At 39.4% G+C, this 15,356-nt stretch overlaps 1 protein-coding gene across 8 annotated transcripts in view; it reads right to left on the bottom strand.

Moving 5' to 3' along the window:
• Positions 1-1,468: 1,468 nt before the first annotated feature.
• Ttc37 (tetratricopeptide repeat domain 37) overlaps positions 1,469-15,356 on the bottom strand; it is a 91,614-nt gene continuing 77,726 nt past the window's right edge. For 6 of the 8 annotated variants that reach the window (XR_001780777.2, XM_006517233.3, XM_017315489.2 and 3 more), the window contains 5 exons: positions 11,591-11,743; positions 8,842-8,972; positions 6,537-6,660; positions 4,093-4,187; positions 1,855-3,354 (listed from right to left, as the gene is read on the bottom strand). Coding sequence is in view for 7 of the 8 variants with exons in the window: in XM_006517233.3 (XP_006517296.1) it covers positions 4,113-4,187; positions 6,537-6,660; positions 8,842-8,972; positions 11,591-11,743 (483 nt within the window). In the remaining variant the exon portion in view is untranslated. Of the gene's footprint in view, positions 3,355-4,092; positions 4,188-6,536; positions 6,661-8,841; positions 8,973-11,590; positions 11,744-15,356 lie in introns of those variants that run through there. The other 2 variants (XM_006517232.2, NM_001081352.2) reach the window with 2 other exon arrangements.

Genomic DNA, 15,356 nt, shown 5'->3' with positions numbered 1-15,356 from the left:
GTCAACTTGAATGAATTACAACCCAGAATTGGAGGCTCGCCAGTGATCCTAATCTGGAGGCTGGGAGACACAAGTTTCTGACTTGGATTTTGGCATGGAGAGCTTGAGGCATAGTGGCTATGGATTCCAGAAGATTAAGACAGGGAGATCTCTGAGTTCAATCTGAGATTAAAGGCGTGGTGACACACACCTTTAATCCGGGCTACACCTTCTGCTGGAGACCTACATAAGGACATTGGAAGAAGGAAGATTTACACTCTTTCTCCTTCGGCTGCTTGCCTTGTGGGGCTGAGCAACTGCTAGATCCTTGGACTTCCATTCATAGCTGCTGCTGACCATTGTAGAAAGTTGGATTGCAGACTGTAAATCATCAACAAATTCCTTTACTATGTAGAGACTACTGATAAGTTCTGTGGCTCTAGAGAACCCTGACTAATATATTCCTCATGGCTTGTTCAGCCTGCTTTCTTGTAGAAGCCAGAACCTCCAGCCCAGGGATGGCACCACTCACAATGGGCTGGGACCTCCTCCATCAATCATTAAGAAAATGCACTATAGCCAGATCTTATAGAGGCATTTTCTCAACTGAGGCTCCCTCCTCTTTGATGACTCTAGCTTGTGCCAAGTTGACATAAAACTAGCCAGCACTTCAGTCAAGGTAAGTTGTCCACCATCAGAGGCAGTAATAATACCTGGAAACTGGGCCATTTCCAGCTCCCTGGCTCTGTGTAAACTGCTTCATACAAGTCATCCTGAGGATTGCTCCCTGTGACATGAGGAGTGTTTTCCCTACCTTTATGATGAGGAAAGTTGGGCTTAACTTTAGTGGCTTGCCCAAGGTGACCCAGCTACCAGGTACTAGAGCTTCAAGCAGAGCTGTCTATTGGAACAAAGATCTGGAGAATGACCTAGGAGGAGTCAGACTCAGGCTACAGAGATTTTGGGCAGGGCCAGGTCCATGTCCAAGGCAGTCAAGGAGCTGGGAAGATACAGTGTGATCACCCAGGCTCTGATACTGATATGACGGCTGTTACCTCCATCAGGGAGAGGCAGGAGCTAGCATGACCATACATTGAAGGAATGAGGTAAAAAAGCAGTAGGCAGGGAGCAGAGAATGTTACATGTGCTCTGGAAACATCCTAGTCCTGGGATATGGAATCGGGAGAGATGTCAGAATGCCCTAGCAAGAGGGCTGGAGCCTGGAGACAGAAGAACACAGAAATCAGGAATTGGACTTTGTACCACAGCTGAAGGCTGCAGCCAGATGCCCTAGTGTGTGATTTGGGCCAGATGGTAAACCTACAAACATTTGGAGGAATATAAACCATGACTAAGACACTCGGCTGCCTTTATCTTCTCAGGCTGGTGGCCAACAGCCCCCCAGGGAGAAAGACGAGAGCCACATGGGAGGACAACTTTGAGGAGTGGTTCTTTCCATTCAACACAAGTTTCACAAATGTAACCCAGGTTCCCATGTTATGTAAATTTAATGCATTTAAACAAGATAATTAGACAGAGCTACTTATTGGTGAGGCTAGTTCACATAATATAATAACTTCCTGACTCATTCATTTGCCTGCAAATTTCATTTTTCTTTACAGTCAATGTGTATACGTGCCACACTGCTCTGTCCTTTTACTTAAATATTATCACACAAAAAAACTATAGTACATGACAGCTCAATACCAGGAGAGGTCTTTGATGGCAATTTTCTACACTAAAAAGGGGTCATATATTGTAAACAATGGTATAAGTATTTAATCAATGGTAGCTAAATGGTGGGTTAAAAAAGCAACAACAGAAAATACATTGTAGTTCTAAAATCAAATATAAATAACAATGAAATACTGAGTATTAGTCCTTGGAGAAATTAGCTTTAATTTCATTTTTCCACATTTTTATAATGTTGCTATGTTTCAAAGTGCGTTGCTTTAAGAATGTTGTTTAACACCAATATTAAAGAAGAAGAAGGTAAATGATCCCAAGTTTGGTACAAAATCCTTTGCATGTGCACATTCTAAATGCAAACAAAAAAAGACTGGAGTGCTTATTAAAGACATTTTTTTACTACCCTGATTTCCAGAAAACTCAGGGCCCTGGAAGTCAGAATTAGCAAAAGAATCCAAAGGTCATTGCTTGAATTTGGGCTGGAGCAAGGGCTAACCACACTTCAGTATACAAATCTCAATTAAGTAAATACATACTCTAAACCAAAAATGGGTCACATAATCTAAATGGGGAAGGAAATAACCTTGTGAATTACATGATACCCGCAGAAAGCAGATGGATGGAAGGGACTGTGTCTAATGCAGGCAGATGGCAGCAGCCCCACCAGGAGGAGAAGACAGAAGGACGTGGGCACTGAGCTGCACAGCCATTCTCCAGTATACACATAGCTGCCTGGGGGTCAGGCTGTACACACTGGATCAGCTTACTAGGGGGTCAGGGAGAAACAACCAGAAGAACCTTTGTGGTCAGGTCTGTGCAAGCGTTAGACCTCCTCAGGCTCTATCAGAATGCTGAGTTCTGAGCCCTCCCTCCCTAAGGCTTCTGATTGAATAACTGTCAGTGATTATAATGTTCCAACACAAATGGAAAAAAAACAGGTTACAGTTCTGTCTAAGAGAATACCTCTGACAAACAATTTAATTAAAGGATATTACCAATTCATAGGATTTCACAAAATAATACAATGAGCCTGCTGGCTGAGAAGAAAAAAAAAAAACCACATACAAAATTAATTAGACTGCCACATACCTCTGTACAATAAATGTTTACATCTGAAAAAAAATTACTGAGACAAGATCTCACGACCAATTCTGGCTGGCCTGGAACTTTCTACATAGACCAAGCTAATCTCAAATTCAGAGATTTGCATGCCTCTGCTCCTACGTGCTGGTATTAAAGGCGTGCACCACCATGCCCACTGGGATATTTAAAAATCACAATCCAAAGTGAGTGACATACAGGTTATTTAAATATATAAATTATATTTTGAAAAAAATAGGTAACTCTGCTTTTAAGTTTTAAAACCTAAAATTTAAAAACTATGTTTCATACTAATAATATAAAAAAATAAGACACTGATTTTGTTTTATTTCAGGTCATGTCTTTTCATCATAAGCAAAAAAACTGCATGAATAATATTATCAGCATTATTTTCCCCAAATTTTCCATTAATGTGTTTTTTAAATACAACCATATAACTGAGCATTCTGAACTTTATAGATATATCCATTAGCAGTCACAATCTTACAAGCATTCATATTCTGCTTCTTCAATAGGATCTGCGATGGAACTAGTAAGACAGAGTACAAGAAATGTAGATTTCACCAACACTTGGTCTGAAGAATTCTGGGATAAAAAAAAAAGAAGAAAAAATTTTACTTTTTCATATTATTTGTGAAATGGTTACAAAGGTTTTATTAAGAGGCAACCTCCAACAAGTACTCCATTATAATCATACAAATGTAAAAAAAAAATTAACAGTTTGTGTCAGGTGATGGTGAAGCATGCCTTTAATACCAGCACTTGGGAGGCAGAGGCAAGTGGATCTCTAAATTCAAGGCCAGCCTGGTCTATAGAGGGAAATCCAGAGCAGCCAGGGCTACACAAAGAAACTGTCTTGGAAACAGAGAAACAAACAGTTTGTAAGTAACTGTTAAATAAGAATCAGGGTATTGACTTTCCTTATGGGCCAAGTAAGAGGTTTCAGGTTAAAAGCAGATTAAGGGCTTACTAGAAAGTTACACCCCTAACTTAAGAACTTTGGTGTCTATAAAGAAAAAAATTTAAAAGGAGGGGAAGCAATGGATCAAATGATCAAAACTGTAGCTTTAAATTTCTTTGTTTTTATTTTTTATTCTTTTCAAGATGGGATTTCATTGTGTCCAGATGGCTGGCCTGGAACCCCATGCGGATCATGATGGCCTGGAACTCACAGAGATCCACCCACCTCTGCCTCCCAAGTGCCAGGGCTAAACTGGTGCACCACCACACCTAGCTGATACAACTATAACTTTAAAATACGCTGTTCTGGTGAGAACTCTTGATTCATTGCCTCATCTGTAAGTATTTTCATCGGTTCCTTACTTAAGTCTCACAATCCACGATCACTGGGCTGACAGCTTCCGATTCAGTTCCAAAATTCTTTTATCACCATGAGTCTCTGCATTCCTCACCAACACCTGTGTGAAATCATACAGACGTTGGAGAAGCTACCGTGATGCAACCGTTCACTTTTACTGTAATGAACCACTCAGCTAAAGTCAGCAATGGAAGCACTGTGTATTAGTAAAACTGCCAATAACTTGACTGCTCTAAGGATCAGTTGTACACAAAATCAAGGACATTGTTTATACCTTTGTCACCCAGAACCCTGACCCGACACGCTGGTTTCTGCAGAGCTATCCCAACAGCAGTGCCTGTTCGAAGCCATGGCATAAGATCTGGGCTCTAGGTTTCAGGTTTTGTCAGGAGGCTTGTCTTAGTTCTGCTAATGCCACCCGATCACTCAGTTGTTTTCTGTTTGTCTGTTTGTCTGTCGTCAAGCACTGCAAGAAGCGTTCTACTAGCAAACTAGTAAGATAGTGTACAGCAATGTCAAGATTCTGCCCGATGACACAGGACTGCAACTGATTACACCAGACAACTGACTGCATTCATTATGGTGTAGCCAGTGCATTGGGTAAGCTAGCTGGGGCAGTGCTGGAGAGCTTGACCTGGTGGTGTGGATGCTGAGGGCTGGTGGGCTGACCAACTCAGCTACCACACAGGCCCAGATCAAGGGCTTTGAGTTGGCCCAGCCAACATCTACCTCATCTAAGAAGTGCTGAAGCATGTGAAGGGGCCAGCACTGATATAGGGGGAAGCCAGAGGCCTTGAACCAGACCACAGACTCTTTGCAATGACCATTTGCAAGTGAAGAAGTGTGGATGAAAGGGTATACACTGTGGGACACAGTGACACACTGCAGTTTCTACAACAAGGTTTGTTTGTTTTGGGGGTTTTCTGTTTTTAGGGGGGAAGGTTGCAGGGATGGAGGGCAGGTACAAAGGGACAGGGAGATGACTGGGATTGGGTTAGATGATGTGAAACTCATAAAGAATCAATAAGAAGTTGAATAAAATAAGAAAAAGAAAGTGTGTAAAACTACACTGACAACTAATACATGTAGGTGAGGATAACTTTTCATTGGCCGTATTTTAGCACAGAAAATAAAAAAATCTAAACTTGCACCTATGGTTACTACACAATTATTTATTTTCTTTAAATGACTAAGAGAAAGTTTGTTCTGGAGCCAAATATGAGTGACCATGCCCAGGAACACAGACTTAGGTTACCTTAAATTTCATGCTCCAACATGGCTAACAATTTCATGATATTTTTATAGTAACAGAACAAAGAAAGTCAAATATCAGACTACATTGATAGAAGCATATTTACTCTTACATGTGTGGGGTGAAATGATGGTGTACACATTCACAAGAAACTCTTGGTAGTCTGTTTTTCCTTGTACTATGGGTAGCAGGGATCTAAGTCAGCTTTCACAGCACTATCTAGATCGAGCATCTCGCTAGTGCCTCATGCAGTTCTTTAGAATACAGATCACAACTGGCCTTGACAGGAGTTTGAAAGCATCAGTGCTAGACATTAGTTTAGACTTTGAACTCCAATATGCTCAAAGAAAATGTCATATGACTTCCTGTTGAATCTACACTGAACTAGGTTTTTTATTATTATTAGATATTTTCTTCATTTACATTTCAAATGCTATCCCAAAAGTCCCCTGTCCTGATCCCCAACCCACCCACTCCCGCTTCCTGGCCCTGGCATTCCCCTGTACTGGGGCATATGATCTTCGCAAGACCAAGGGCCTCTCCTCCCATTGATGGCCAACTAGGCCATCCTCTGCTACATAAGCAACTACAGACACAGTTCTGGGGGGTTACTGGTTAGTTCATATTGTTGTTCCTCCTATAGGGTTTAGCTCCTTGGGTACTTTCTCTAGCTCCTTCATTAGGGGCCCTGTGTTCCATCCAATAGATGACTGTGAGCATCCACTTCTGTATTTGCCAAGCACTGGTATAGTCTCATACAAGACAGCTATATCAGGGTCCTATCAGCGAACTCTTGCTAGCATATGCAATAGTGTCTGGGTTTGGTGGTTGTATATGGGATGGATCCCCAGGTGGGGCAGTCTCTGGATGGTCCTTCTGTCTCAGCTCCAAACTTTGTCTCTGTTAATCCTTCCATGGGTATTTTGTACACCGAACTAGTTTTAAGCATAGCTTAATATCTTAGTTTTTCATGCCAAAGAATCTTAGCTTTCAAGATGGGAATTTTAAAACAAATGTAAAACACTAACTACAATTTAACCTTTAAACCATACATACAACTCTCTCTGTACTTTCAACAGATGCACCATTAACTGTGGTATTTTACCAAAGAACTTGATATTCATCTTTTAAAATTTTAATAATAATACAGTAAGTTTGAAAAGATAACTAATATTTGAAGTGAAGTTAACAGCTTACATCAATGAGTTCAGGGTCATCTTTCGCATAGAGGTGTCTTAAGAGGTACCACCGAGCGGCTGATACAATTGAGCTGGGGTATCCAGTCTGGTACACGATTCTCTCCAAAAGCCGCCGTGTCTCTCTAGAAGAATGACATGTACGCTTACTTCAAGCATGGAAGGTATTATGGCAGATTTCACGTGCTGGTCTCATTCATACATCACCTTTCTCATTTGTTTAAATATCTTTTTTGGGGGGTGGGAGGAAATTGCTTTTTTATTTTGTCTTTTAATTTTTCACCTTAACATATGTTTTCATTCTAGGTATTCATTGTACATGGTACATGGTACTATGTTACACATGACCATTTTCTCTTTTTTTCAATTTTTTTATTAGATATTTTCTTCATTTACATTTCAAATGCTATCCCAAAAGTCCCGTATACCCTCCCCCACCCTGCTCCCCTACCCACCCACTCCTACTTCTTGGCCCTGTTTAAATATCTTAACTGATTACTCTATGATGTTTACTTTGATAAGAACAGTAACAGCTATTATTTTATTATATATTATATATTATTATTATTATTAAATGTTTAGTATGACTATGCACAAAGCACTATGGCATTTAGTCATACTTAATATCACAACCTTATTGTTGTTTTTATTCCTACTGCAGACATGCAAATTAAAGCTCATTCAAATTACAGTGAGACGACTCCAAATTATATGAGCATCTCTAGGTGTTCAACCTGTAATCATTTTGACAAAAAACAACAAAAAAATTTGCAGAGAAATCAGTCAGAGAAAAAACAACAAAAAAATTTGCAGAGAAATCAGTCAGGCATGAATAGTCTGAGCATGTCTGAAGCTCAGATCTAAGGAGGAGAAGGTGGAAGCCTCACAGGTCCAAGGCCTCTTGGGTTATACAGTAAGACCCTATCTCAAAAGTCCTCAATGAGGAAAAAGTTCTTAAACAAGTAACCAACCAGCCAACCAGCCAACCAGCCAATAGCAGCCATGATCTATAATGGACAAGAACATTGATTACTGGCACAAGAAGCCAGATGAGTAAAATCAAACACTTAGTGTTTTCAAGTATATGTTCAATATGTAAGCTCAACATACATAAATAAAAAATCATTTATAGTTAGTTATGTTCTGACTTTTTTCTTTTATCTTACTAACATTTATGACTCTCAAAACTCCTTAGTGGTAGAAATAACATAAAATAACTAACTTCAGAACTGCTAACTAAAGCAATCATATAAATAGCAATTGCTTTGAGCAGGAACTAAAGAAGTTGCCTTGAAAAAGTCCATTACTGTGTTATATCATAAGCACAGTTTCTTCCTAGAGGGCACGTTTAGGGGCTAATTTTTGGAAATGCTATCAATGGTGAAAAGTATGGCAGGGTCACATGAGAGCTAGTGTTCTCATGTCCCTGATGTGCATCAGCAGGAACGGCTCACAGTTTACAGACGGAACACCCTCAGCGAAGCTGCAGGCCCACTCGATGCACACAAAGAGCCCCTCAACAGGTGGGTATTATAAATAGAGTTGGTGAATATTATAGAATTGAGGGATCTTAATTCATCCTTCAGTCTTTTTTGTGTGACTTGGCTTTGTGAGGGGGGCATGTTTATATATAGCAAGCTCTATTTCTATAAACCTATTCTATATTCTGTGTCAGCAATGTTTATTTCTAAGCCATCGGTTTATATATAGTTGACTTATTAGAGCCAGATGTTATTTTTAAAAAAATTTAAATACTTTTCACCTATATATGGCATTTAAATAATGTTCTTTAGATTTGTGATCCCCATCCCCAACCTCTAATAAATAATAAAGTTTTGTTTTAATCTGAACAGCCTTTGACTTTTCTAGACATGAAAACCCATATTTGCAAATGGGTTTATCTTTTCAACATTTGTTAGTTTTTTCAAGCTTGTTAAATTAGCAAAATTTCTATTAATATAATCTTGAGCCACAACCACTATGATTTTGACTGTTTCTAGAATCCACATTACATTATATCCTAAAATAGAAAAAAAAAATTAAAATTCTCAAGGGCATCTTCACGTGAAACGTTGACATGCCAAACCTGTCATATTTATACCTGTGCAGCATTTTCTGTTAAATAAATAAGAAATGTTTTATTCTTCACTACAATACAGAATGAGATGTTCCTAAAGAAGAGACAAAATATTCCAAAGCTTGATACATTAGTTTATCTCATTATAAATCTTCCCTCGATTATTTCATAGGAGGCTTTATAGTCACCTAGAAGTTCCAAGCAAACAATAAACATAGATGTCTAATACCTTGCTCCCATCTTACGGTTGAACTGTAACAATGCTTGCAAGAAGACAGCCAGCGGGCTAAAGCAAACCTTCAAGGCCTCACTTGTGGCTTCTTGAACCAAGGATGACCAGTGATCACCTGAAACATTAGCCTAAAAAATGCAAAATAAACATTAACTGGAAGTTTTGACATGGTCACTCTAAAAATGAGTTGGTCCCAGCACTGAGAAGGGAAAGTGGACATGAGCTCCTATCCCTATTCCAGATGCTATCTCCATCTGCTTGCTGAGGAAATGTCTCTGGATACACTACCCACACTTCAGGGTGGGCTACATGACCAGGAGTACAAGGCTACAACAGGAACTCAATGGTGTTTTCACAGACTTTTTGTCTCATGTTGCTTTGTGCATTTTTTGGGGGAGGGGGGTGGGGGGGTCTTACTGGTATTTTGCTTATAAAGTATTATTTCCAATTTTGTGTTCTTAGGGGTTTTGTTTGTGTGTATTTGTGTGCCTGCGTTTCTTGTGCCTTTTCCTTTAATCCTGTTTTGTTTTACTTGCCTGTTTCTTTTCTTTTTTTCTTTTTTTTAAATTATCTTTAATCTTTTTTGACAGTCCAGTCATTATCGCCATCCTGGTCAGCCCTCTCCCTGACTGTTCCTCATCCCATTCCGCCTCCCTGTCTACAAGAGGACACACCCACCCTACCAGGCCTCTCCACTCCCTGGGGCCACAAATCTCTTGAGGGTTAGGCGCATCTTCTCTCACTGAGGCCAGACCAATCAGTCCTCTGCTATATTTGTGTCGGGAGGCTCTTATCAGCTATTGTATGCTGCCTGTTTGTTGGTTTAGAGTTGAGATAGAGAGATCTCAGGGATCTGGGTTAGTTGAGACTGCTGGTCTTCCAGTGAGGTTGCCCTCCTCCACAACTTCTTCCAGCCTTTTCCTAATTCAACCACAGGGGCCCCTGGCTTCTGTCCACTGGTTGGGTGTAAGTATCTCCATCTGTCTTGGTCAGAGACTGAGGCTCACCAAAGCCATAGCAGCATGGTGTTCTTCCACTGTACACCCATTCTTCCATGAAAACTGTATTAATAGGTCCTGAGCAAACTTTTGGAAGTTGATATATGGCAAATACTATACTTAAGAAATGATATGAAGCTCTCCAGGTCTGAGAGATTTTAAAGTTGTTTTCCTTATGATAGCTTTCTCAGAGACTTTTAACTTGAGAAGCAGGTGTCTATCTGCCACACAACACTCAGTTCTCAGTACAAAAATACAAGTGTTGAGATTTATTAGCAGATTTAAAGATGGCAAATGAAAGTGTGGAACCCTATGTGGTGGCATTATTTCTTCATTTGCTCCACAATTATTTATTGGAAACTGATCATCTATCCACAAAGCATTGGTAAAGCCAAGGAATAAAACATAACATGGTCCATGAGTCTACAGCAACATCACCCATAGCATTCACCCCAAAACTCTTTTCTTTCTTAATCAAAATATATAAAGCGAGTTGATCATATTTACATAGACTAATTAGGTAAAAACAAGCTATTGCAGGCCTGCACAGGACAGTCTCTTCTAGTCATGTAAAGTAGAAAGGACAGCTCTTTTTTTTTAACTATGAGTTTTATGAATATGATAAAATTTCAAAATACTATCAAAAGATAAGATTTTAAAATTCTCCCTTATCTCCAAAAGCCCAGTTCTTTTACTCAAAAGAGCTGTCACAGTTTTTATGTATTTTTCCATGAATCTATGCACTTCTGTTCTTGTATTTTTTCAAACACACGTAATACATATCCTGGTTCTTAAACATATAACGACTACAAAAGTGCTCAAACAGGATTATTATATATAAATTGATCTGCAGGTTGACTTCACTCTCATGTACACATTGTCTTTAAGAATTTTACCTGCTGGCAATAAGACTTTTTGGTTAATATATGTAGAATTGGCATCAGAAAATAGGATATCAAGCCATAGGTAGATAGAAATACCATGAGGAATGTCAAATTGAATGAAGAAAAAAAAAGTTAAATTCTGGCATCTTTGTCACAGTAAGTAGCAGACTTGAATTCTTAAGTTACCAAGAATACAATTTTAAAATTACAGTCTTAGAGTGTTTCTAAACAATTTTGAAATTCTGTTGTAGTCTGTGGGTTCCTATTGCCCTATGTTTCCCTAGAGCTCAAGATACTATCCACAAGAGACCACAGCAAAAGACAACAAAACAATGGGGAAATGCCACAGAATATCACTTTGTGAAAGGTTGTGTAATTAAAAAGGAAAGGGTTTTGTGATGTGTTGCAGTAAATCACTTCCCAAATATGCCCTGGCAATGAAATCTCAACACAGTTAATATGATTACATGCTGTGTGCCTAGATTGGGCAGATCTACTGCTACACTACCAGCTTCCACAGCTTATGAGACCCCTTAGAACTTGCGGTTTCTCCAGGCCATGTGCTTCTGCTCTGCTTTTCTTCATCTTCCTCCTTCTCTTCATCCTCTCCCTCTTCCATTTTCTCCTTCTTTCTCCCTACCTTCCAGTCCACCTTCCCTTTTATCTGCCCAAATCAACAGCTCTCCTTTATTTTACAAATTAATGTGGGAAACAGGCTTACAGGAAATCACCTCAGTGCTGACTCATTCCTTGTTCACACCCACTCACAGGGGAAAGGAATGAACATCAAATATAATTAGCCCTAGGGCTATCCACAACAGCGATGGAATCAAGTTTTCACGATTACAATTATAATATGCTTACCATGCACACTTCCAATGCAAGAAGGGCTAGCTTCAACAGACTCGAGAGCTTCCCACTCCAGTTGCCCTGTTGGGATGCCACTTGGAGACTCTTTCTGTAACACATCTCTGCAGCACCCATCATTCCTTGGGACTGATACACCTGTGCCAACCACTAAGGAGCAGAAAAGACAGATGCAGAACATCTGAGCTTAGTACAGAGTCTACATTCCCTACAAATTCAATAAACTCTAATGAACTTAATTTTTTAATTCAATTATTGTTATGTCTCATGTTCCCAAAAAGGAGGGTAGTCACACAGTTTAATCTGCTAGCAACATTTTCATAGTCCTATCAAGCTGAAGTCTAAATGTTTCCAAAGATGGCAAGTCAAATTACCAAATGCAAAAAGACTATGTAAGTACTAATCCAAAGAAAGTTTGTGCAGCTGTAGCACTATCCAACAATGTAGTCTTTAAGACAACAGCATAGAGAGAATAAGTTGATTATTGTAACAGTACTCCTTCCACATAAGCATTTCTACATTTGCAAATACCCAGCAACATAGAATTCATGAAAAAAGGCTGACAGAAACCAACAGTAGATATGTTCCCAGTAACAGGTGATTTTAACATGCCTACTTCATCATTCAGATTAAGAAACACACACACACAGAGTAAAATAAAAACTCAGCATGCCGACAAAAGATACAATGACAAGCTTAGTTACACTACCTACTTTAAGATACAAAGATAAACTTGGTTTACACTACCTACTTAAAAGACTAATTAACAACTAGAGAGCACATGTTTTACAGCTACACAATGCAGGATTTACCAAGAATGTCTTTATGTTGGGTTATAAAACAAATCTTAAGCCAGACATGTTCGATCATGCTATAATGCCAGCACTCTGAAGGCTGAGGCAGGAGGAGCACAAGATCCAGGAGGACACCCTGGGCTACTAGTGAGCCCCTTTTTCAAACACTATCACAAAGACTACATTTCAATAAATACCACCAGCCTGAAATCATAAAATTACCATCTAACTAAACGGAACTATGCTTGAAAAATATAATATACTCATATTAGAAATTTTCAAAGATGCTCCAAACAAATTCTAATGATAAACAGCATTTTGAAACAAATGGCAATGGAAATGCTACACTAGAATGCAAATTAGACAGCAGGCAAAGCACGAGTGCTGCAAGTAAAGGCTAGACTTCAGAACTGAGCCGTGTGGGCAATAGTCCACGAGTAATCCCAGTGTCCAAGAAATGGAGAGAAGAGACACTCAGCAAGCTGGCGTGTCAGACTAGCCAAAACAGTGAGTCCTGGAACACTCAGAGCAAGCTGGTGTGTCACACTAGCCAAAACAGTGAGCTCTGGAACACTCAGAGCAAGCTGGCGTGTCACACTAGCCAAGAGCAATTGAGAAAGGCACCCAATATCAATCTCAGGCCTCTGCATTCATACACACACACATGCACACATACATGAGCATCTGTATACACAAGTGAAACTACCACAAATGGGTGTGTACACACACACACTTATACACACACCTGCATACTATGAACATAAATACTAGAAAGGGGAAAAAAACCCACATGTTAGATAACAAAACTCTGCCTCATGAAGTTACGGCAGGAAAAGCAAATCAACAGATTAAGATGAAATAAAACACAATGAAGAAACAGCAAAGAGAAGTAACTAGTAACATGAAAAGGAAGCAGAAAAAGACCAACGCAGCAGGACATTAGTTTTCAGCAAATAAAGGACAAAGAATTAGGACCACAGATAAAAGTACTTAGCAACGAACTTGCATGAATGAAAATTACAGGCCAGTTTCTCTTATGACTCCTGCGTCAAAAGTTCTACACATGAGAGCTAGAGATGGTTTAGCAGTTAAGGGTACTTGATGCTCTTGCAGAGGACCTAGGTTCAATTCCTACCACCCACACAGCAGCTAACAACCTAATGCAACTCCAGTTCCAGGGACGTCAGCAATACGAGACGCACACACAGCCACACACATACAAGTAAAACGCCCTCAAACAGAAATACTTCTTAAAAAATCTAAACATGTTATTTGAAAATGACAAATCATTACATTAATGAATCACGACTAAGTAGGACTTAAAAAGATTTGTTTACTTATTTTTACTCAGTGTGTGTGTGTGTGTGTGTGTGTGTGTGTTGGGGAGGGGGTATACACATAGAAACAGATTAACTATCAGGTGTCTTCCACAAACACTCTCCACCTCATCTGTTGAGCCAGGGCCTTTAGGAGAGCAATGACTGGCTAGACTGGCTGGCTGGCTAGGGAGCCGCTAGGAGTCTCCTGTCTCCTCCTCTTTTATGTGTGAGCTAGGAATCCTGGCTCAAATTCTCATGGCAACACAGCAAGCACTGTGCCCACGGAGCCATCTCCCCAGCTCAAGATTTATTCACTCTAAAGAAATAAACAAAAAACACTCACTAAATTCAGAATCTACTTAATCAAATTATGATTCATCACTATTAAAAGTTGGCATAAAATAGCATTCAAACAGGAGCCACAGATGTGATAATATGCATATATATGTATATATGATAGAATGCAATTACATTTGTAAAATTTGATGAATTCCAGTAACTCATAAGTAATTCACTTAGCTTATTAATCTCCTTAAAAAGCCAATTTAAAACTTATATAAACATGCTTCAAAAAGAGTATTTGAAAGGTCTATGGCATTTGAGAAGTTGCTCAGCATCATTACTCATCAGGTAAATGAGAGTCAGAACAACCAAAAATACTATGACTTACAAACCTAAGAAACTATGAGAGCAACAGCAGCCTAGCCACACCCACTTACGGAATGCTCGTGTGCATATAAACCAGCACACACATATGTAATGCTTGGCAAGATCCGCCAAACAAAAGAAGACATCTAAGATATTCATTGTTCCATTACACACAATAACTCAAAATAACAAAATGAGATAAGAAACAGTCTGGCCACACAAAACAAAAGGATTCTCCCATAAGTAATATTAAATTAAAATAGACAGATACAAATGAGAATTCCATTTTTATGAAGTTCAAAACTAGTTAAAGCTAGATAGAAATGATAAAAGTTAAAAAACCACAGCTTCTCTTTTAGCTTTTAAGAGTGTAGATGTGTTGAGGTTTGGTCTTTTGCTATATATTGTAATGCTAAATACTGGTCTCCAAGGCCTGGTTGCCCCTTCCTTAGGTGCTCGTTCTACAAGATGGCACCTTAGCCAGGTGGGTCTAGGCCGGCCACCCTTTCTTTTGTTGCAGGGTAAAGTGGGAGGAGTCTCGCCGATGGCCCTAATCTCCTTCATAACTAGAACCTCTCTTCTAGCACATGCCTTGGCTGCAACATTAAGCTTACTAGAGTTCCTTTTCTCTCCAAACTGTTCATTTTTTATTTCTTTCTGTCCACTTGCTTTTTTTTCTTCATAGATCTGCAACAATCATTCAACTGACTCAACATTATATAGTATTGAAATGCTCTGCATTAACGAACCTAGTTGATTAATCTTTCATTAATTTTTTCATTTGCCTCCTGCAAGTTCTCAGGGCATGGGCAGAAAGCAGCTGGATACCTTGCAGATGTGTAACTGAATGATCACTAACCTAGCTGCTAAAACCGGTCCCCTGAGAAATCTCCCTTAGCCTCTGCTGCTGAGAAGTGCCACTCAGACTTCACATTCTATAATTTCACATGATTGGCATCTTTAACTGCATTCATGTTCAAGTTTGTGGGACAAACCCCACCC

Source organism: Mus musculus, chromosome 13, assembly GCF_000001635.26.
Source record: "Mus musculus strain C57BL/6J chromosome 13, GRCm38.p6 C57BL/6J".
Lineage (NCBI taxonomy): Eukaryota > Metazoa > Chordata > Mammalia > Rodentia > Muridae > Mus > Mus musculus.
Note: the sequence above shows the minus strand (reverse complement) of the source record. Positions and strands in the feature narration are given on the sequence as shown.